Raw genomic sequence first — 23,120 nt, 5'->3', positions numbered from 1 at the left:
TAACATTCTGTTATTCACAATATTATGATTGATACTGATTAGCTTTTTGAACAAATATTAAGTTATATAAAGATTAATATATTTTCCATATAATCAATAGATGCTTCTCTCTCTTTCAAAAGACTAATAAAGAAGCTCCACGTTGGATTCTAGTCTGAACAGAAATTAATAAAACTGCTCTGAAATGCAGCATAAAGGGGCCCTGGTCCTTGACTGGGGCTCATATAAATGCCCACAAAACAAATAATAATAATAACACACTTCTAAATTCAACTCATAAAAGTAAAATCTTTAGAAACTGAGGAATCCTAAAGTCCACAGCAGTTGTGACCACCTTGGCTCAGCTTAAGGTTGTGTCTACACTTTGAGCTGGGGGTGTAATTCTGAGCTTGAGAAGACATATCAGTGCTAGCTCTGATCAAGCTAGCGCACTAAAAATAGAATGTAGCCATGGGACTAAAAGCAGCTAGATGTCCTGAGTACATACCCATCTGAGATGGTAGGCATATATTGGCTCTGCCTGATTCAGAGCCAGGTTTCTAAGATAAGTGCCTTATCGACCAGCCTGTTGGCTATTCTCAGATGGGGGAGAGGGGTACTTAATCTTAGATGTTTTGTAACACAAAACAAAAGGGGTTGGTTATTGAATGTGACAGATTATTTTTAATCGCATGTTCTATAATATCTGGTTTGGGATTTGTGTTACATTTCTGACTAGGCACAAACCTGAAATTCATCAAGGAAAAGTCTTCCTTCATCAGCAATCTTTCTCTTGTAGGTTTCCAACAACATTTCTGCAGGAATTGGCTCTACATTCATCAGTTGCTTTTCGTCATCTTTAAATATAGAGACATCTATTTTACATTTATTTGTATTGGTTTTTAAAATGTACATAAAATCTCAGTAAATACATTTATTAAGCAGTAAGATTAGCTAACGAGAACAGAAACATTCAATCAAACTAAGCCATATATGTTTATAGCGGCAAGTCCCACCCCTTCATCTGTGAGTAAACACAGCCCCCAAAGTAACTGAACTTCTCCAGCGGGGGACAGGTCAAAGAAACACTGCACACAGGGACTGTGTCCATTTCTGAGCACCGCACTTGAGGAAAGATGTGGACAAACTGAAGAGAGTCCAGAGGAGAACAACAAAAATAATAAAAGATCTAGACAATCTGATCTATGAGGAAAGGTTAAAAAACTGGGTAGATTTAGTCTTGAGATAAGAAGATGGAGGGGAGACCTGATAATAGTCTTCAAATATATTCAGGGCTGTTATAAAGAGGACTGTGATCAATTTTTCTCCATGTCCACTGAAGGTAGGACAAGAAGTAATCAGCTTAATCTGCAGCAAGGGATATTGAGGTTAGATACTAGGAAAAACTTTCTAACTATAAGAGTAGTTAAGCTCTGGAATAGGCTTCCAAGGGAGTCTGGAATCCCCATCAATGGAGGTTTTTAAAAGCAGGTTGGACAAACATCTGTCAGGGATGGTCTAGCTTTACTTGGTCCTGCCGCAGTGCAGGGGGCTGAACTTGATGATTTCCTGAGGTCACTCCCAGCCCTACATTTCTGTTATTCTGCACCTCCTATGTACAGAGGAGTAGAATGCTGAGTGCACAGAGGTGACTTGGGAAAGTGGTGAGTGTGGCCAGTAAGGCCATAGCAACATCTGAACCAGGTACAAAACACTTCAACCCAAACAGGGACAATGTCAGAAACTAATGTGAAAATCATTCTAAGTCTTCCCCAAGTTATTACTGTTAATTACAATGTTAAGTCCTTGTGCATTTTGATTCCATTTTAAATTAAATGTTTTTGCTATTGCATACAGAAACAGGATAAATGGATGTAATTGTGAAAGTGCCATCTTCCAATTAGTATAATTAATTTTATAACCAGAAATACGTTTATATTATTTCAATATGTCCATAGAAAAGTGAATTCTGGTTTCTTTTAAATCGATAATAAAATAATATCAGCTGCACAGAAAACAGCAGAAGGTGTACAGTGGGAACGCTGGTGTAATTTCTTCATATTATTGCTTCTCTCTGAGAAATTACTTAGGGTGCTAGATCTGAAGGAAACAGGAAGAGCAAGGAGGGTGCAAAAATGGGCAACCTTGTCAAGTTACCCTTTGTAAATTAAAAAATGGAATTGAAACAATTAGTTAATGCAAGAAATTTCCCAAAATGTATTATAGATAATCCCCAGTCAACACAGTCAAACTACTTTTTGCTATCTAATGAGAACAGTTTCCCATACTAAATGGAGCAATCTCCTGACATATCTTTGACCCTGGTATAAAAACTATTTGTTCCCAGTGAATTAATTTGGGATGAGTTGGTACTGTCTGCCAAACCAATCACTGGCTCTTCCTTTCCCATTTTTCAGGGGGATAAGGAATTGCTAGTAAACTCAGGGTGTGCAAGGTACTAGGCATAGGGCATCCAGAAAGTCCGTTATAATTAAGCACAGATTTGAGGTACCTCTTGTTTATACTCAATTCTTGGATCATGTAAAGGTCTACTTGGGTGAGTTCACTTCAGAGATGAATCTCATGAGGTATTCTGAAGCCCCTTTCTGTATTCTGTTATGGCCATCGTTTGAGATACAGAAATAGTTTTACTGTCAAGATAATAAATATTAGATTTTCCAAATTTTCCCAACATTTAATAAAGTTAAAATCATTCACTTAAATAACATATATAGATTATTCACTGACCTCTACCTTTGGCCTAGGCAAGGTTTGATTGTGTTAATATCTAATTTGTGTAAATTAATTAGACTTTAGCCATCTAAAATATAGATGGCTATGAGCGGGAATAAGACATTTGGTTAATATCTTATTTCCACTTACTAAACATATCTTATATGGAAAATGTACTTACCCCTCTTAACAAGCATCACATCTTCACCTGAATTGCTGTAAAAAGCATGAGCGTTTGTTAAGGCTTTGACTAATGCAATATATGTATGACAACGAATTAAAGGATACAATTAATTAAATAAAGGTAGAGTCTTATAGGACTTGGGGAGTGGGGAGGAGTGCTAAGAGATTTCAAACCAGGTTAAATTCCCTTTATAGCACTTCATTGCCCAACAGAGGCAGCCAGGGATTCCTATATCGTATGGGAGTCCCCTAGTGGTCCCAGGATCAGAGGAAGTGGAAGAGCAAATTATAACTACACTTGCCTCCCCCATCTTTAGCCAAGCTGAGCATGAGCTTGGCACAGCTGACGACTGAGACCTCAGTTTTAGAACACTACTGCCATTTCATATGTGGAACTCTGGCTAGTGCCCTCTGATTTTCCATTACGTATCTGCGGCCAAACTTCTGCATGAAACCCCAGATCCCTTAACACTGTTCTGAATTCTTCTGTTTTAGCATAGATCTGGAAGAAAAGTCTGTATAGCACCTTGATTACTATGCATGCTAAAGAAAGCCAGATACAACCTAATGTTCATAAAAAAACAAAATATAAACACTGCATATTTATTTCTCATGGTTTGGCAAAAATTCTGCTTATAGAAAACCTTTCTAGAGTCATAGATTTAAGGCCAGAAGGGATCATTAGATCATCTAGTCTGACCTCCTGTATAACAGGGGCCATAGAATTGAATCCAGATACTCCTATAGTGAGCCCAGTAACTTGTGTTTGATGAATCCAGAATTATTCATTTTTATTCAAGGGTATTCTAACAGAGTTAATGTGCTGGCTCGATGAGTTGCCTTCCTGATGGAGGGAGAGAATGAAGCTGTTTGTACCAGCTGTACCAACAGCAGAACGGGGGCTGACTTTGAGCACATTTATTTGTGAATTATTGGACCAGCTCTTTGATAACCTGAATAACATTAAATCATAGATATTTTGTTCTCTTATATTAGATTCTTATATTGTGCCTGCTACCATACAAGCCACTGAAAAGATCCATGATTTAGTTTTTCTTGTTTTGTTTTTTTTAAAGGCAGAGGCATTTCTTTTTCAAATATCAAATGAAATAGCTAACCCATATATTTAAAACATCATCACTTTCTTTTGTAAAACCTTCAAAATGATTTGCCTACTTCTAAAAAAAGGAGATGGAGGAGGGAGAAACTTACCTTAATTTCTCTCTGTGGAGATCATAGATTTTATACAGAACAATAAGTAAGGCAATTGATGTCACAATAATCAAGAACGCCAGGAATATAATCAGGGCTTGAGAATTGTCTATCAACAAAAATCATGGTTTGAGTACATTAATAAGTTATTTTTGAACAAACAATTAGAATTAGCATAGTAATTTTACTCATTTTATGTTATATGTGTGTGTGTTCACATGCATTTAGAAGGGCTGGTTGGAATTTGAAATGTATTTGTGTGAAATATAATTTAATTTTCTTTGTTTTGTTTTATGAAAAAAATTCTAAATAAAAAATTCCTACTGGAAAGAGGGGAGGGGAAATGGGAGAGGAAAGGGAAAAAATCTGAAAAACAAAATACTTTTTTTTTTAATGAAAATCATTTTGTTTTGTAATTTTCATCTAAAAACAAAACATGTTGACCAAAATGAAAAATTTCCATTAAAAACTTCATTTTTTCCAACAGCTATTTTATATTGAGAAAAAATGCTACTCATTTTTTTTAAATTGACTAGCTCTAGTGTTTGTGTCTTTCAAGCCACACCCCCTTTCTACGGACATATTCCCTGTGACAGCTTGATGCTATGCATTCCCAGAACAGCACAAATGAGCCTTAACAGAGCCAAGAGTCTGGCCCTCTATCGTTTTCTTCTGATGATGATGATTTCCTCTCAACTGTTCCTGTCCTGGCATGAGTCCCACCCTCTTTAAATACACACTTTTTATTACTGAAATGCATCTAATCTTCCACCTCCTCCACTCTGTAATTCCCCATTGCTAATGTCAGTCTTTGACATTTTGTTTGGATAGCACCCAACTTAATATTTCTATTGACTGACCACCTTATTCCTATATACCTGTCTGTCCCTTTTCCGTCATCTCTTGCCCATGTGTTCTCCAAGACAAACAGTTAATAAGTGTGCTAAATACCATTTGGTGGAGATTTTTCTCCAGTCTGAACTTTTTCAGCCTGAACCATTTTATTTCAATGTGGATGCAAACTAGTTGAAATGATTCAACAAGTGCACCTGCTACTGTCTCACAGTGCACTTGAGTAATGGCATTCTACCTACCTAAATTCCCACCAAAATTTCATTTTGTGACAAAGCTCTGTCCTTGCCTCCGTGGGGCCCGCGTTTCCTGGCGGATTTTGCTAGCCTCAGAGGCTTACTGTGACCCTCCACGTAACCCTTCTTTCTCTAGAGACAAGGGTCACAGTCTACTGAGCCATTTTCATCATAAGCCAGCAAGGGAGGTGAGGAGAAGTTATCCTTCCTTGCACAGTCTCTGTTGTCTCGCAGTCTCAGTGATTAATCAGGGGGCAAAGGTCGGGGGGAGGAGCCCAGGCCCACCCTCTACTCTGGGCTCCAGCTCAGGGACCCTAATAGTATCAGCCACGGGAGCTGACCTTTTAGAAACATGACATGTACAATTCCCTGGGCTACTTCCCCCACAGCAGCCCTCACTTCCTCAAGCTCCACTTCACCCTTACCTCAGGGCCTCCTTTCTTGTGCCTGATATGGTGTGTACTACTCAGCCTCTCCAACAGCACAACTTCCTTCCACAGCTCCTGACAAGCACACCCACCTGACTGACTGGGAGGCTTTTAACTAGTTTCAGCCAGCCCCTGATTGGCTTCAGGTGTCCCAATCAACCTAGCATTCTCCCTGCCTTCTGGAAAGTTCCTAATTGGCCCCAGGTGTCTTAATTGACCTGGAGCAGCTTCCATTTCACTTAAGCTGGTACCAGGGATTTGTTTAGCCTGGAGCTAATATATCTATCTCCCACTACTTTTCTATAGCCATCTGGCCTTGCCCGTCACATATCCCCCCGCCCCCTCTGCTCAACACCATAGAGTTGGGCAACTTGGGACGCCAGGCAGTATGCTCGTGACAGACCATCAGCGTTGCCATGGTGGCATCCAGCCCTGTGCCGTATGCGGAACTGGAATGGTTGGAGGGATAAGAACCACCTGGTGACCCTTGCATTCTTTTCCTTATTCTGCTGCATTCACTGGAGGGGTGCATGGTCCGTCACAAGAGTAAATCGCCGGCCTAAGAGGTAATAACGCAGTGTCTCCATAGCCCATTTGACAGCAAGGCATTCTCTCTCGACTACTGCGTATTTCTGTTCTCTTGGGAGAAGCTTTCTGCTTAGGTAGAGGATCAGGTGTTCCTCTTCTCCCACCATTTGCGAAAGAACTGCTCTCAACCCCACCTCGGAAGTATCTGTTTGTAAATAAATTCTCTGTTAAAGTCTGGGACTATGAGTACGGGGTCATTACAGAGGGCCGTCCAAAGGTCTGTACATGTCCCCTCTGCTGTGTCGGTCCACTTTACCATGTCTGGACCTCAGGCCTTTACCAGGTCTGTTAGGGGACTTTCCCTAGTGGCGAAGTGGGGAATAAACCGTCGGTAGTAGCCTACCACGCCTAAGAACGCAAGGACCTGCTTCTTTCGGGTCGGCTGGGGCCAGTTTTGAATTGCCTCTAGTTTATTCGTTTGGGTCTTCACTATGCCCCTTCCCACAATATATCCCAGGTACCTAGCCTCTGCTAGCCCTATGGCGCATTTAGCGGGATTAGCAGTGAGGCCAGCCCGCCTTAAGGTGTGTAGTACTGCCTCAACTTTCTCTAAGTGGGTTCCTCAGTCTGGCATATGGATGATGACATCATCTAGGTATGCAGCTGCATAACTAGTATGGGGGCGCAGCAGCTTATCCAGGAGGCGCTGGAATGTGGCTGGGGCCCCATGTAGCCCAAAAGGGAGGACGGTGTACTGGAATAGCCCATCCGGGGTGGAGAATGCTGTCTTTTCTTTAGTTTCTTTGGTCAGAGGAATCTGCCAGTACCCTTTTGTCAGATCCAGTGTAGTCAAGAATCGGGCACTACCCAGTCGGTCAACCAGTTCGTCGATGCGTGGTATGGGGTATGCATCAAACTGGGATATTTCATTCAGTCGGCAAAAGTCATTACAGAATCTCATGGTACCGTCAGGTTTAGGCACTAGAGCAATTGGACTGGACCACTGACTGTAAGATTCTTCAGTAACCCTTAATTCTAACATTTTCTTTACTTCGGCCTTGATTTCTTCTCTTTTGGCTGCTGGGATTCGGTAGGGTCTCAATGTTACCTTGGCTCCAGGGATCGTGTGGATATGGTGATAGGTCTCGTTCATCCGCCCTGGTTTTGTAGAGAACACATCTCTGTTGCGATTAATCATGTTGGCTGCCTCGATCTTTTGGATTGGTGTCAAGTCGGATGATATCCTCACTTGCTCGTGTAAGTTATCCTCCTGGGGAAAGGTCTCCTGCATGACTAAGCATGCCTCTCGATTGTGCCAAGGTTTTAGAAGATTGATGTGGTAAATTTGCTCCAATTTCCAGCGGCCTGGCTGCCGCACCTTATAGTTCACCTCTCCCATAGCTTCGGTTATTTGGTAGGGTCCCTGCCACTGGGCCAACAGTTTACTTTCTGCTGTGGGCACCAGTACCATCACCCGATCCCCTGGTTGGAACCGTCAAAGCTTCGCTTGGTGGTTATAATGGGTTCATTGGGTCTCCTGTGCTCTCTCCAAGTGCTCCCGTACAATGGGCGTAACTCGGGCTATCCAATCTCTCATCTGCAGTACATGCTCAACTATGTTCCTTCCGGGATTTGGCTCCTCTTCCCAGGCTTCTCTGGCTATATCCAATATGCCCTGAGGGTGGCGCCCATATAGTAGTTTAAAAGGAGAGAAACCCATAGAGGCTTGCGGAACCTCCCGGATGGCGAACATGAGTTAAGGCAATAGGGTATCCCAATCTTTCCCATCCCGGCTCACCACTTTCCTGATCATGGCCTTGAGGGTGCTATTGAACCTTTCCACAAGGCCATCTGTTTGCGGGTGGTATACAGAGGTCCATAGGGCTTGTACATGGAGCAATGAACAGAGATCTTTCATCAACTTGGACATGAAAGGTGTCCCTTGATCAGTCAATATCTCCTTGGGTAGCCCAACCCGGGCAAAGATCTGTACTAGCTCCTTAGCTATTGTCTTGGAAGCTGTGTTGCGCAGGGGAACAGCTTTTGGGTACCGGGTTGCATAGTCCAGTACAACAAGCACATGTTGGTGGCCCTGAGCTATCTTCTCTAGGGGCCCTACCAGATCCATGGCTATCCGTTCAAAAGAAACCTCTATTATTGGAAGAGGTATCAAAGGAGCCCGCAAGAGCGGCGAGGGCTATGTAACTGACACTCTGGACAAGAGGTGCTGTATCGCCGGATATCTTCATGTACTCCTGGCCAGAAGAACCTCCACAGGATCCGTGCCTGGGTTTTCTCTACCCCTAGGTGTCTTCCAAACAGGTGACTGTGGGCGAGACTCAATCTGGCTTTTTGATGTTTTCGTGGCACCAGAAGTTGTATCTCTTGCTCCTGTATTTGCACCATGCGGTACAGGAGATTTTTCTTCACTATAAAGTAAAGTCCGGAACCCCGGACCTTCCCATCCATGGGTATCCCATCGATCTCGGCCACCTCTTTCCTGGCGTTATCACATCTGTGGTCCTCCGCCTGGTCCCGCCCAAAAGTCTCTCTCCCGGGACTAACTGCCCAAGCTCCTAGGGGCAGGCTTCTGCTTCTTCCAACGGCTCACCGCCGTCATGGCTGGGGGCAACTTCTGGCTCACCTTCTGTGGTAGAAGTTTCTCTGTTGGCTGCTCGCGTCCATTTGCCTACTAGGGAGATCTTCTGGCCCTGGGTCAGGATCCGGGTTCCCAAGGCCTTCGTAGCCTTCCTCTCTTTTTTTGTCTTCCGGGTCTTTTGGGGGGCTGAGAACAGATCCTGAGAAATCTCAGCGAACATTGGGAGTTGACATTCCCCTGGTGACAAGTCGCTGTCCTCAGGGTCCCCATCTCCCTCCAGCCTCTCTGCGGGGAGTAAATTATCAAACCCTGGATAGTCCCTCCCAGTGACTACAGGATAGGAAATTTAGGAACTACGCCCACGGTCACCTCAATGGGGTTTCCCTGAACTTCTATCTCCACTGAGATGGTGGGGTAATGGCTCACGGCTCCATGCATGCACATCACTGCTACGCGTTTGGCTTGTAGCAGCTGACTATTTTTTACAGCTTACCCGATATGAGGGTGATAGCACTCCCAGAGTCCACAAGCACTGTAGTCTCTGCTCCATTTATCCTCACTGGCTTGGGGTAATTATGTAGGGCTAATGTGACCCCTGCAAGGTGGATAAGGGAGCATGGGACCTCCCAATCCCCCAAGTTACATTGCATAGGCTCCTCGGTGCTGGGACACTGTGCTGCTATATGTACCCACTCCCCACATGCATAATATCTATAATTGCTTTTAATCACTCCTGTCATAAATATAAAGGGAAGGGTAAACCCTTTTGAAATCCCTCCTGGCCAGGGGAAAGCTCCTCTCACCTGTAAAGGGTTAAGAAGCTAAAGGTAACCTCGCTGGCACCTGACCAAAATGACCAATGAGGAGACAAGATACTTTCAAAAGCTGGGAGGAGGGAGAGAAACAAAGGGTCTGTGTGTCTGTCTATATTCTGTCTTGGCCGGGGATAGACCAGGAATGGAGTCTTAGGACTTTTAGTAAGTAATCTGGCTAGGTACGTGTTAGATTATGATTTCTTTAAATGGCTGAGAAAAGAACTGTGCTGAATAGAATAACTATTTCTGTCTGTGTATCTTTTTTGTAACTTAAGGTTTTGCCTAGAGGGGTTCTCTATGTTTTGAATCTAATTACCCTGTAAGGTATCTACCATCCTGATTTTACAGGGGGGATTTCTTTATTTCTATTTACTTCTATTTTTATTAAAAGTCTTCTTGTAAGAAAACTGAATGCTTTTTCATTGTTCTCAGATCCAAGGGTTTGGGTCTGTGGTCACCTATGCAAATTGGTGAGGCTTTTTATCCAACATTTCCCAGGAAAGGGGGGGTGCAAGTGTTGGGAGGATTGTTCATTGTTCTTAAGATCCAAGGGTCTGGGGCTGTAGTCACCTAGGCAAATTGAAAGAGTTGGACTTGAAGGGTTGAATCGTCACTTGGATCTCTGGGTTGATTAAATTGGGGTCCACTAAGGAAGCATGGATAGCTGACAATTGTGCTCCAGTGTCCCTCCACGCGGTGACCTTCTTCCCGCCCACACTCACAGTTTCCCTCCGCTCCAAGGGTATCTGGGAGGTATCTGGGCCTGCAGACCTCTGGTGTGATTCCGGTGCAATGAACTGTAATCTGTTGGGGTTCTTGGGGCAGTTGGCCTTTACATGCCCCAGCTCGTTACATTTAAAACATCGTCCAGCTGACGGGTCACTGGGGCGAGGTGGGTTGCTGGAGAATGGGGTGGTGGGACGATAAGGGGTCTGGAGGGTTCTTTGGGAGGTAGGTGGGGCCTTGGGCAGCCCCCGGTAATAGGGTGTGGTCTGGGGTTGTCCCTTCTGGTCTCCGCTCCAACTGCGACCAGTTTTCTTCTTCTCTGCCACCTCCACCCATCTGGCTCCAATCTCTCCTGCCTCGATTACAGTTTTGGGCTTCCCATCTAGGATGTATCTTTCTATTTCCTCAGGAACACCCTCTAAGAATTGTTCCATTTGCATTAGGAAGGGCAAATTTACTGGAGATTCAACACTTGCTCCTGATATCCAGGCATCCCAATGTTTCACAATGTGGTAGGCATGTCGGGTAAATGACACGTCTCGTTTCCACCTTAGGGCTCTGAACCTCCTACGAGACTGCTCGGGTGTTATCCCCATTCTGACTCTCGCCTTGGATTTAAACAGTTCATACTCGTTCATGTGTTCTTTAGGCATTTCAGCTGCCACCTCAGCTAAGGGTCCACTGAGCTGGGGCCTCAGCTGTACCATGTATTGGTCAGTAGAGATGTTGTACCCAAGGCAGGCCCTTTCGAAGTTTTCTAGGAAGGTCTCAGTATCATCGCCTGCCTTGTAGGTGGGGAACTTTCTGGGATGGGAAGTGGTACTTGGAGAAGGATTACTAGAGTTTGTTGGGATATTCTGCTGAGCCTTTATCTTCTCCATCTCCGCCACATACTTCCTCTCTTTTTCCTTCTCCTCCAGTTCTTTGTCCCTTGCTTCCATAGCTCTCCTGTGAGCAGCCACTTGGTGTTGTTCTGCCTCTCTCGCTGCCTCCCTTTCTTGTTCCTTCTCCTCCTTCTTTAGCCGCATGAGTTCTATCTGTCTTTCATGTTCCCTTTGTCTTTCCGCAGCCTGAAATCTGGCTAATTCCAGCTTGTGTCGAGCCGTGGATTTTGTCATTCTAACCTCTCTGTTTTAACTAACTTTACACCCAAGGTTTAGAAATAAACAAAACTTGGCTGTAAAATTTTGCTGTGCTGGAATAGAATACCTATTCTCTGATAGTGATTGTCAGCCTACAGAAAAAGACAATTCCCTTGTCTCTGCTCTGGGCCCAAATCAAAGCAAAAAACCTCCAACTACTTGGAAACCTGCTTACCAGCAGCCTAAAGGAAAAAAAAATTCTTTTTCAAACCTGTGCTCCTTGTAAAACAAAAAAAAATCAAAATCCTAAAAAAAAAACAAACCCTGCCGCTTTTGTCTCCAGGCAAATGGGTAGAACACCCCCCTCCCTATTTACTTTTAGGGAAAAAAAAAAAAACCTCTGGGTCGGAAGACTGTGAATTTCCCTGCAGGAGTTAAGTACCCTGCCTCCAGGCAAAGAAAACCTGCAATTCACAAAGATAATCCCCTTTTGTCTCAGCTCTGGCTCAAAAGCAGAGAGAAAACAAGCTGTTTTTCCAGCAGCTCCAAAGGAAAAAAAAAATTATTTTTAAAATCTGTATTTCTAGTTCAAAAAATCTCAACTGGATCTCAAAATGATTTCAGGTTAATCCCACCATTATGCCACTATATCGAGGTTCCTCCCCCACTCTGAACTCCAGGGTACAGATGTGGGGACCTGCATGAAAAACCTCCTAAGCTTATCTTTACCAGCTTAGGTCAAAACTTCCCCAAGGTACAAAATATTACACCCGTTGTCCTTGGATTGGCCGCTACCACCACCACCAAACTAATACTGGTTACTGGGGAAGAGCTGTTTGGACACGTCTTTCCCCCAAAAATACTTCCCAAAACCTTGCACCCCACTTCCTGGACAAGGTTTGGTAAAAAGCCTCACCAATTTGCCTAGGTGACTACAGATCCAATCCCTTGGATCTTAAGAACAATGAACAATCCTCCCAACACTTGCACCCCCCTTTCCTGGGAAATGTTGGATAAAAAGCCTCACCAATTTGCATAGGTGACCACAGACCCAAACCCTTGGATCTGAGAACAATGAAAAAGCATTCAGTTTTCTTACAAGAAGACTTTTAATAAAAATAGAAGTAAATAGAAATAAAGAAATCCCCCCTGTAAAATCAGGATGGTAGATACCTTACAGGGTAATTAGATTCAAAACATAGAGAACCCCTCTAGGCAAAACCTTAAGTTACAAAAAAGATACACAGACAGAAATAGTTATTCTATTCAGCACAGTTCTTTTCTCAGCCATTTAAAGAAATCATAATCTAACACGTACCTAGCCAGATTACTTACTAAAAGTCCTAAGACTCCATTCCTGGTCTATCCCCGGCCAAGACAGAATATAGACAGACACACAGACCCTTTGTTTCTCTCCCTCCTCCCAGCTTTTGAAAGTATCTTGTCTCCTCATTGGTCATTTTGGTCAGGTGCCAGCGAGGTTACCTTTAGCTTCTTAACCCTTTACAGGTGAGAGGAGCTTTCCCCTGGCCAGGAGGGATTTCAAAAGGGTTTACCCTTCCCTTTATATTTATGACAACTCCCCTATCCCGGGGGTTAGGAGGTTTAGTCCCGGGGTTCCCCCCACTCAGGCCAACCCCTTCCTTCGGGGGTCCCCGCTGGTTTTTGGCCCCAGTTCTTCCACCTAGGACTCCCCAGGGGTTTGGCTGCCCAACCTTCCAGGGTCGGGGTTGGGTGCTTGCTTCGAAAGGGGCCTTCCTTGGGTAGTCGGGTCAGTTCCCTGGCTGTCATCCGTCTTTCTACCAATGTGATCATCTCGTTGTACGTGGACGGATTGTTCTGGCCTACCCATTTGCGGAGATCTGGCGGCAGTCCCTGCATGTAATGGTCGATGACCAGGGTCTCCAAAATCTCCTCCGGCCTGCACACCTTGGGTTGAAACCACTTCCATGCGAGGTGTATGAGGTCGAATAGCTGGGACCTTGGGGGTTTGTTCTCCTAGTATTTCCACTCATGGAACCTCTGGGCCCTTACCGCTGCCGTTACTCCTGATCGTGCTAGGATCTCTGCCTTCAGATGGGTATAGTCAGTGGCATCCGTGGCAGGCAAGTCAAAGTAGGCCTTCTGGGCCTCTCCACACAAAAAAGGGGCGAGAATGCTGGCCTACTGCTCCTGGGGCCACGCCTCACGCTGAGCAGTCCTTTCGAATGAGAGGAGATATGCCTCTACGTCATCTCCTGATATCATCTTTGGCAGACAACCAGTGGCCCTCAGGGTTCGCGTCCCGTCGGACCCCCGGGCCTGGGTGGTGAGGATCTTCAGCTGGTCCACCACCTCTCTCAAGAGGGCACGATCTTGGGTTGCCTGGCTCATCAATAATTGATTGGGTTCCTGCTGTAGCCGCATAGACTCCTGTTGTGCCATTGCCTGAACCTGGGTGGCCTCCTGCTGGGCTGCTGTGACTTGTACCAGAGCTCTTACCACCTCCTCCATTGTGGTACAAAGCAAACAAACCAAAACAAAAAAAAAATCCAAAACCCCAGTGCACTTTTTTTTTAAACCTCTTTCTTCTGCCATGCTCTGAATGAAGTCCCACTCCTGACACCAGTTGTGACAAAGCTCTGTCCTTGTCTCCGTGGGGCCCGCGTTTCCTGGTGGATTTCGCTAGCCTCAGAGGCTCACTGTGACCCTCCACATAACCCTTCCTTCTCTAGAGACAAGGGTCACAGTCTACTGAGCCATTTTCATCATAAGCCAGCAAGGGAGGTGAGGAGGTGGTGAGGAGGGAGGTGAGTTATCCTTCCTTGCACAGTCTCTGTTGTCTCGCAGTCTCAGTGATTAATCGGGGGCAAAGGTCGGGGGGAGGAGCCCGGGCCCACCCTCTACTCTGGGCTCCAGCTCAGGGACCCTAATAGTATCAGCCACGGGAGCTGACCTTTTAGAAACATAACATGTACAATTCCCTGGGCTACTTCCCCCACAGCAGCCCTCACTTCCTCAAGCTCCACTTCACCCTTACCTCAGGGCCTCCTTTCTTGTGCCTGATATGGTGTGTACTACTTAGCCTCTCCAACAGCGCAACTTCCTTCCACAGTTCCTGATATGCACACCCACCTGTCTGGCTGGGAGGCTTTTAACTAGTTTCAGCCAGCCCCTGATTGGCTTCAGGTGTCCCAATCAACCTAGCATTCTCCCTACCTTCTGGAAAGTTCCTAATTGGCCCCAGGTGTCTTAATTGACCTGGAGCAGCTTCCATTTCACTTAAGCTGGTACCAGGGATTTGTTTAGCCTGGAGCTAATATATCTATCTCCCACTACTTTTCTATAGCCATCTGGCCTTGCCCCGTCACAATTTGTGTAAACTATTCTTCAGTTACTTACTTAATAAAAATGGTGATGGATCTGAGACAAAGCCCCAGATTCAAATACACCTGAATTTTTTATCCAGAGCTGAATTTTGTGTCTTGAATCTATCTCTAAATAAAATGGTAGTTAATACTGGTGGTACAGGATAGCTTCTCCATTACATCAAATAGGTGGGCACAGTGATCCCAACTATATAAGCCAATAAATAATTTTTCATTAACTCAATTAGTTTTCTCTGCAAAGAATAAATAATGCATATATAAAAATAATTTGCATTGTGCTGTAAGACCTATGGCAAAATGGCTGATGTTGGTATGGTGGGTCTCATGCTTTTCTTGGAAGGTGGGCTAGAACGCCACCCTTTGCCCCTGCTCTTGGGGCGCCGAGGGCCCCGCTAGTGGCCCAGGGAGGTGGTATAGGAGGGAAGTGGGGAAAGAGTCTGGGTTTGCTCCTCACTCTGAGCCCCAGCCCCTCTCAACTCCTGCAGGTTTCTTACCCTCTTCCCCCTTGGGTAGGGTTACCCTTGGTCCTTGACACTGGGAGAGGGAGTCTCCCTGCCTTGCTGGGGCAGGGCCTCCCTGCCTTGCTGGGGCAGGGCCTCCCTTCCTCCGGTTCTCTCATCTTTCATTTGTCAGCAACACACCTTCAAACTCCAGTCCTCTTTCCTTCCTCGCACCCCCATCTGCCTGAAGCAGGGCAGGTTTATTAGGTTCCTGGCAGGGCCTTAATTGACTATAGGTGCTCCAATGAACCTGTAGCAACCCTCCCTAGTCTAGAGGGAACCACGCCTTAATTAGCCTAGAGCTTATATATCTCCCCTCTACCACTCTCCCACTGCTCCCTGGCCCTGCTGTATCACAAACTATAGTATCTGATCCTGTTATGTGTTGAGTACCTCTTGTATGGTGCTGAGGGCCCTTGACTCATTAAACTCAACAGGAATTAGGGAAATAGTTCTACTGTGTTGGGTTGCCCTCAAAGTTATATAAGTATGATAGAATTATAATTATGTAGTAGTAGAAATAAAGATAGACAAAAGAGTATATAGGTATTGTAAAAAGGTATGAACATCAGTTCCTTGCTGTTGAATTTCACTCTGTAACAAATGCAAGGCCAAAGTGCTAATCATTTCAGGCCGGTACAGGACAAAGAGTCTGTGCTGGAAAGTGATAAGAACTTTCAGAAAACAATGCTGTTCTTTAAAACAACACCCTGATGCTCTTCCCCCGCAGGGGCGCCTTGTCATGCCTATGTAAATCTTGGTATCCAAAGAGGGAAAAATAGATAGTGGGATAAAACTTGTTAAATGAATCAAGAGTCATAGACTGTGTTGTTAAGTAAAAGAATGAATGATGAGTGCATGGAATTGAGAGCCTGAAGCAGGGAAATAATTGGTTAGTAAATGGTGCCAGCCTAATCCTAAGAATTTCAACCTTCATATCAATGGGCCGAAGAATATGCAAAGTGGAGATAACCGGATGACCCCCAGAGGGCGACCGGAATCCACCCAAAACGCATCAAGGAAGAACAAGAAGATAACACCTAGCCATCATGGAGCTGTCATGGATGTACCACCTGCTGATTGAGCTGATTGATGGTAATCTCAGTTGTAAATTCAGCATGATGAAGCAACTTCCATAGACTTGTATTGAACCAGAGATCTATAAAAATTGGGTTCAGGGACTGTGTTCTTTGAGTCTGGTTCTACGACCACCCTCCAGGAGCATCGGATGCGCATCTGACAACGACTCGGCTCCACTCTCGTGTCCAGGCCACCTCGCCAGTGACTTGGCATGAGCAACATCTAGGCTGGTAACTATAACAACCTTTATGTAGAACCTGTGTGTGAATGTCTGTGTGTGTGAATGGATCTATATAGAAATTGCATATAGGAATATTTTGTTGTATTTACAATAAACGTGGCAATTTACCTTTTCCCTTTTACAAGATCCTGTTGGTATCATTTTTATTAGTGTAACAATTGTACTGATTTTTTCATCATGATGAAATAAGCTAAGTCTTGCATGCATTCAATAATAAGTTAGACTAAGTGTTTTGCAAATATTTATTCACATGATTAGTCAATGCAACTTTTTATTTGACTAAAGACTAGTCATGTAAATATTGGAATTATGACAACAGCAGAATTTAAAAGGCACACTAACAGTGTGTGCCATCTCAATGACACTTAAACAAGTCTGTAAATAAAAACGTTGACTAGTCCATTGAAAATATTTACTTACATTTTGTTGTTACTTGGCGTTTGACAGGATCTCCTTTAAATTCTCCATTGAACAGAAAAATCTGAATTGCAGTAAATGAAGATATTCATCATGTTAATTTATACTAAGCAAAAGCGCATCCAGAAAATTAAAATATTGATTTCCAAGCAGCTATGCAGATTTACACTAGCTGAGAATCTGTCCCCCAATCTTTTTCAGCTCTTAAATATGGCTGCTACTAAATTGAAGCAGTGCATTGCAATACAAACTATTAAAAATAACCTTTTTGGTGATATATCAATAGCATTTAGGCTACAAAATCTTTGGAAAAAATCAGTTAGAAATAACTAATCATATGAGGGTGCATTTTGCATGGATATATTTTTATTATGAAAGTAGATGTGCAATATATAATAGAACATTATAGTTTGTTTGGTTATTCGGTGAATATGACAAGTATATTTTATAAAATAGATCATCATCCAATAAATAGTGTAATATTTTATAGCAGTTCTGTATCTATAATGGATGTAAGCAGAGTCAGGATGAGCTCTACCCTGACATTTGGTGGCGAGTCATGGTGGGTTGTGGAAAAGAACTTCGGAGCTGATCTCCTTTGCATAGGCACACCCATCCTGCCTAGATGGTCACTTTGGCTGCTGTAGGAGCCCCAGTTTCTCTGTTATTGGGGCAGGAATAAACTGTTATTATCCTGATTATGTGAATCAAGGACAGTGGAACTGTACTTGGCCTTTTGTTATGATGGAGGGACTCACCATCAACTAAGCAGCACTCACTAGGCAAGGGTCATGGGTTCCAAAACCCAGTGAATGGAGAGAGGCTGGGGACAGATATTAACACTTGGTGGTATGGGCCCCCTGGTGAGGGCCTTACATGCTAATTGCACTTCCTCCTCTCACCACTGTGGAATATCAGAGCTAATTTTGATTCCATTAGGAGTCTAGTTACAGGCTGCTGAGCTGAATTCACTTTGAGCTAATGGTGCACCAGCACTAAGGCTCCCCTACTACAAGCTGAAATCACAAAAGAGCTAAACTTACTAAGAGCTGAAATCACTGAGTGTTGTGTTAAGTAGTGGGGGAGCCTGAAGATATATTGCGGAGCAGTTTGCGGGTCAGCTGGCAGAGCAGAGTGGCTGGTGGAGTAGAGCAGAGTGGCTGGTGGAGTAGAGCAGTTTGCGGGACGGCTGGAGCAGCTCATGGGGGTGGCTGTCAGAGTGGAGCCCCATGGAGAGGTGGGGCAATCAGCTTTGGACCACATAAGGTGCCCCTTAACAACCCCCTCCACCTAGGTTGGGAGGTAAAACTCTGCAGATAAACTTTCGAACTCTGGGGCTGCCCTGACCAGGGACAGAGACTTTTGGGTTGTTGGACTTTTGGGACTTTGGGTGATTTTGGGTTGCTGGACTCAAGAACCAAAGGGAAAGAACACGCCCCAATTTGCTTGGGGTGGGTTTTTTGCTCATGGGTTGTGTTATGAATCCTGTTGGTGGTGCTTCCCCAACATGATGCCACATTGTTTCTCTCTGTTATTAAAAGGCTTTTTGCTACACTCAGACTCTGTGTTTGCGAGAGGGGAAGTATTGCCTCTTGGAGGTGCCGAGCGGGGGTGGTATATATTTGTCACTGGGTGGGGGCTCGAACCAGTTTTGCAATGTGTTATTGGAATGGAACCCCTAGATACTGAACCCGGCCCTTGTTGCTGCCAACTCTGACAGGCAGAAGGGTTACATGTACACAATGTCAAAAGCAATTTGGAATCTCTTCATCTCTTCAGTTCTTAAATAAAATTCCAGAAGTATAATTTCTATACAGGATTCACAGTGCAAATTTTTCTGCATACACACAATTTCTCTCATATTTAAACACCAAGTTAAAAAGCAATATGTGCATCTAATTTCCAAATACTATATCTTTCTACATTTCCTTTTGTGTATGCATTTTCTGATTTTAAAGCATTCTTATGCTGTATAATATTTGTTAAATGCAGCCTTTAGTTTTGCAAAATATAATTGGTTTTAACTAAAACTATATTATCTCCCAACAGAGAATCTCAAAGCACATTATAAACATTATTCATTAATTTAGGCTCACGCCACCCCTAGGAATTAGGCACTCGATCCTATAATGTGCTTAACTTCCTCAGAAACTATTGACCTCAATGGGAGTTGAGTGCTCAGCACCTTACAGGATGAGGCCCTAAGTAAGCATTTTTCCCATTTTACAAATAGAGAAAGGGAGTCACAGTGAGATTTAGTAATTTGCCTGGAGTCACAACGTCTGTGGCAGAGCCAACAATTTCAAAGGATAAGGTCCTAACTGACACTGGTGGCTGCTGACCATTAATGCAAACCCTTCTCTGTCTTCATGCCGTGCTGCTTAAGAGCATGTTTCCTCCTTCAGGAAGAAGCACTTTGAATTCTTGTGTTAGCATGCCTTGTATGTATTAGCAGGAGTATTGTAAGCAAGAGATGAAAAGTAATTCTTCCACCCTATTCAGCTCTGATAAGGCCTCAGCTGGAGTTCTGTGTCCAGTTCTGGCACACTTCAAGAAAGATGTGGACAAATTAGACAAAGTCCAGAGGAGAGCAACAAAATTGATTAAAGATCTATAAAATATGGCTTATGAGGCAAGACTGATAAAACTGAGTTTGTTTAGTCTGGAGAACAGAAGACTGAGGGGACTATGATAATAGCCTTCAAATATGTAAAAAGTTGTTATAAAGAGGAGGGCGATAAATTGCTGTCCTTAACCACTGAGGACAGGATAAGAAGTAATGGGCTTAAATTTTAGCAAGAGAGATTTAGGTTAGACATTAGGAAAAACTTCCTAACTATGAGGGTAGTTAAGCACTGGAACAAATTGCCTAGGGAGGTTGTGGATTCTCTGTCAATGGAGGTTTTTAAGAACAGGTTGGACAAACACCTATCAGGAATGGTCTAGATATTACTTAATCCTGCCTCAGTGCAAGGGACTGGACTATATGACCTATCGAGGTCCCTTCCAGTCTTGCATTGTAAGATTCTTCAGCTTAACCGCTGCTAGACAGGCTTTCTCTTGAGCTGGCTGGCTCTATGCTAACTGAAAATGCTCTAGACTAGAGAGCCAAGGCTGCAATTAGATAGCCCAGTGGGCTACTACCGGTGATAGTATATTTTTCACTTGCTTTGAGCATTAAACAGTCATGAAGGGCCATAGTCCTATTATGTTGGTTATGATGATGGTATTGTTCAGGATCTTTAAGGGTTCTTTAGTGAATGAGAAAAACTGGGTCAGCTTGAAATGGTATAAGTGGAGGATCCCAATTGTCCTAGTCACCTCAAATTTATACATAAAGCATAATCTGTTCTGTTATTCAAGGTCTCATTAGGGCTAACACTGACTTTTAGAGGAACAGTGAAGATCACTGAGTGATAAGCCAGCATCCTTGAGATTGCACATGAGATAAAACACACAAAAACTTAGTTTAGTGACAGCTAAGGTTGTATCAGGGCACATCCCACCAACACAAAACCTGAAAAAAAGTAGAGGAGGAGATTTTAAGGGTCCTTAATACATGTATATATTTGATAAGGACATTCCCTCCACAGCAGCCACCTTTCCTGAAGAGACTGGTATTTCTGCCTCTGCACCATACAACTGAATATCTCCATCCTCTGTGTCCATGTACACTCTCTGGACTAAGAGAAGGAAGATCTATAAAAGACCCAGAGTTCCTCAGTTTTGGAGCTGGGAAAATAACAACACTTTGGGCAGGGAATATACATTGTAAGTGGAAATTTGAGGAGTGGCAGCAGAAATAGCAGTGAGAGCAAGGTAGGGAAATTTATTGGAGAGAGGAAGCCCAAAAGGCTCTGTTTTGGATCTAATGAAAATCTGGTTAAGCCAGATAAACAGAAACTACTCCTTTTATCCTACTCTGAGGGGGGTCAGGGATGTCACAGATAGATGCTGAATGTACAAAGCCACAATCATTTCTGTCATGTATCAAGGACTGCGCTGGAATTGCAAGCTATGACTTTAAGAGTTGCAGGAGGAAGGGTGCCCCTGTTCTTGCTTGCCTGCTAATGGGTTCTGTAGGGAAGCATGCATCAGCAGAGACAGACTGACTAGAATAAGGTGGGGGTGAGTTGTGCCTCTCTCTTTTAGAGAGCTGCCTGCTTTGTCTCTCTCTCTCTCTCTCTTTTCGGATTCTTGTGAGTTATCCTTCTGAATTTAAGAATAAGAAATAAAGTGGTGTTATGTTGCAACATTTGGGCAAGAGTATTTACATTTTTATCCAACTTCTTTGTGGGTTTGCCGGAAACATAAGTTCCAGTGACTTGATGGTTACCTGTTCTGTTAATTTCCTCTGATGTACCTGGTACTGGCCACTGTCAGAAGACAGGACACTGGGCTACATGGACCTCTGGTCTGACCAAGTGTGATAAATGAAAGGGGTGGGGAGCTCCCTTTTATGGACACCCAGCCAGCCAGCAGCCATAAAATCCCTCTTAGTAGCTGTTCTCTAATTGCTTTACCTGAGCACTCCAATGATTGGGACCTAGTGTTGCAGCAGTTGCTCTTTGCCTACAGGGCTGTACCAATCCCAGTTTGGGGTTTTCACCCGTTGAACTCGTTTATGGCCACGAAGTTAAGAGGCCATTACAGTTGGTGAAGCAGCAATTGGAGGGGGTTACATCGTCTCCAGGAACTTACATTTTGGACTTTGTAACCAACCTGCAAAACACCCTCAAAGACTTTCTAGCTTTTGCTCGAGAAAACCTACAGGATGCTTAACAAGAGCAAAAGGTCTGGTATGATAAACATGCCAGAGAGCATACCTTCAGAGTTGGTGACTAAGTCATGGTCCTGAAAGTGCTCCAGGCCAATCAGATGGAAGCATCGTGGGAGGGGCCATTTATGGTCCAAGAGTGCCTCGGAGCTGTTAATTAACTCATAGCATTCACAGACCCTATCCTAAAACCTAAAGTATACCATGTTAATTCTCTAAAGCCCTTTTATTCCCAAGAAATCAAGGTTCTCCAGTACAGCCCAGGAGAGAGACAATGCTGAGTGTGCCTGAAGGAGTCTACTATGAAGGGAAAAGCAATGGTGGCATAGAAGAGGTGAGCCTTTCCATAGCCCTTGGGCATAAGAGTGACAGCAAATCCAGGAGCCAGCTTCGTGCCAGTGTTTTCAGCCACCCCAGGACGGACAGAATGGGCGAACCACTCCATTGACACAGATGATGCTCGCCCAGTTAGAGACCAACCCTATTGGATGGCTCCTCAAGCCAAAACTGCAATAGAAAGAGAGACCAAGGACATGTTACAGATGGGTGTAATCCGCCCCTCTGAGAGTGCATGGGCCTCTCCAGTGGTTCTGGTTCCCAAACCAGATGGGGAAATCCGCTTTTGCGTGGATTACCATAAGCTAAACGCTGTTACTCGCCCAGAGAACTATCCAATGCCATGCACAGATGAGCTATTAGAGAAACTGGGATGTGCCCAATTCATCTCCACCTTAGACTTACCTAGAGGGTACTGGCAAGTGCCACTAGATGACCCAGCCAAGGAAAGGTCAGCCTTCATCACCCATGTAGGGCTGCATGAATTTTATGTGCTCCCTTTCGGACTGAGAAATGCACCCGCCACCTTCCAGAGACTGGTGGATAACCTTATTTTTGGATTTGGGGAATTTGCAGTTGCCTACCTTAACGATGTGGCCATATTCTCAGATTCATGGGCAGAACATCTGGAACACCCCCAAGCTGTCTTCCAGCGCATAAGGGAGGCAGGATTAACCATTAAGGCCAAAAAAAATGTCAAATAGGACTAAATGGTAACATACCTTGGACACCAGGTGGGTCAAGGAACTATCAACCCCCTACAGGCTAAAGTAAATGATATCCAAAATTGCCCTGTCCCTAAGTCAAAGAAGCAGGTCCAATCCTTCTCGTATTACAGACTATCTGTACCACACTACAGCCAAATTGCCACCTCACTGACTGAACTAACCAGAAAAAACCAGCCAAATGCAGTTCAGTGGACTGAGGAGTGTTAGAAAGCCTTTAACCAGCTTATGGTGGCCCTTAAGTCTGACCCTGTGCTAAGGGCCCCGAACTTTGACCAACCTTTCATCATAATCACAGATGCG

At 44.1% G+C, this 23,120-nt stretch overlaps 1 protein-coding gene across 8 annotated transcripts in view; it reads right to left on the bottom strand.

The window, feature by feature from the left end:
- The window catches only part of PTPRC (protein tyrosine phosphatase receptor type C), a 155,071-nt gene that overhangs the window by 14,443 nt on the left and 117,508 nt on the right, over positions 1-23,120 (bottom strand). For 7 of the 8 annotated variants that reach the window (XM_073356764.1, XM_073356763.1, XM_073356767.1 and 4 more), the window contains 4 exons: positions 16,983-17,043; positions 4,108-4,216; positions 2,894-2,928; positions 727-836 (listed from right to left, as the gene is read on the bottom strand). In XM_073356764.1, the coding sequence (XP_073212865.1) occupies positions 727-836; positions 2,894-2,928; positions 4,108-4,216; positions 16,983-17,043 (315 nt within the window). The remainder of the gene's footprint in view (positions 1-726; positions 837-2,893; positions 2,929-4,107; positions 4,217-16,982; positions 17,044-23,120) is intronic. The other variant, XM_073356768.1, reaches the window with a different exon arrangement.

Source organism: Lepidochelys kempii, chromosome 8 (genome assembly GCF_965140265.1).
Source record: "Lepidochelys kempii isolate rLepKem1 chromosome 8, rLepKem1.hap2, whole genome shotgun sequence".
Taxonomy (NCBI): domain Eukaryota; kingdom Metazoa; phylum Chordata; order Testudines; family Cheloniidae; genus Lepidochelys; species Lepidochelys kempii.
This window is presented reverse-complemented; position numbering and strand designations above follow the sequence as displayed.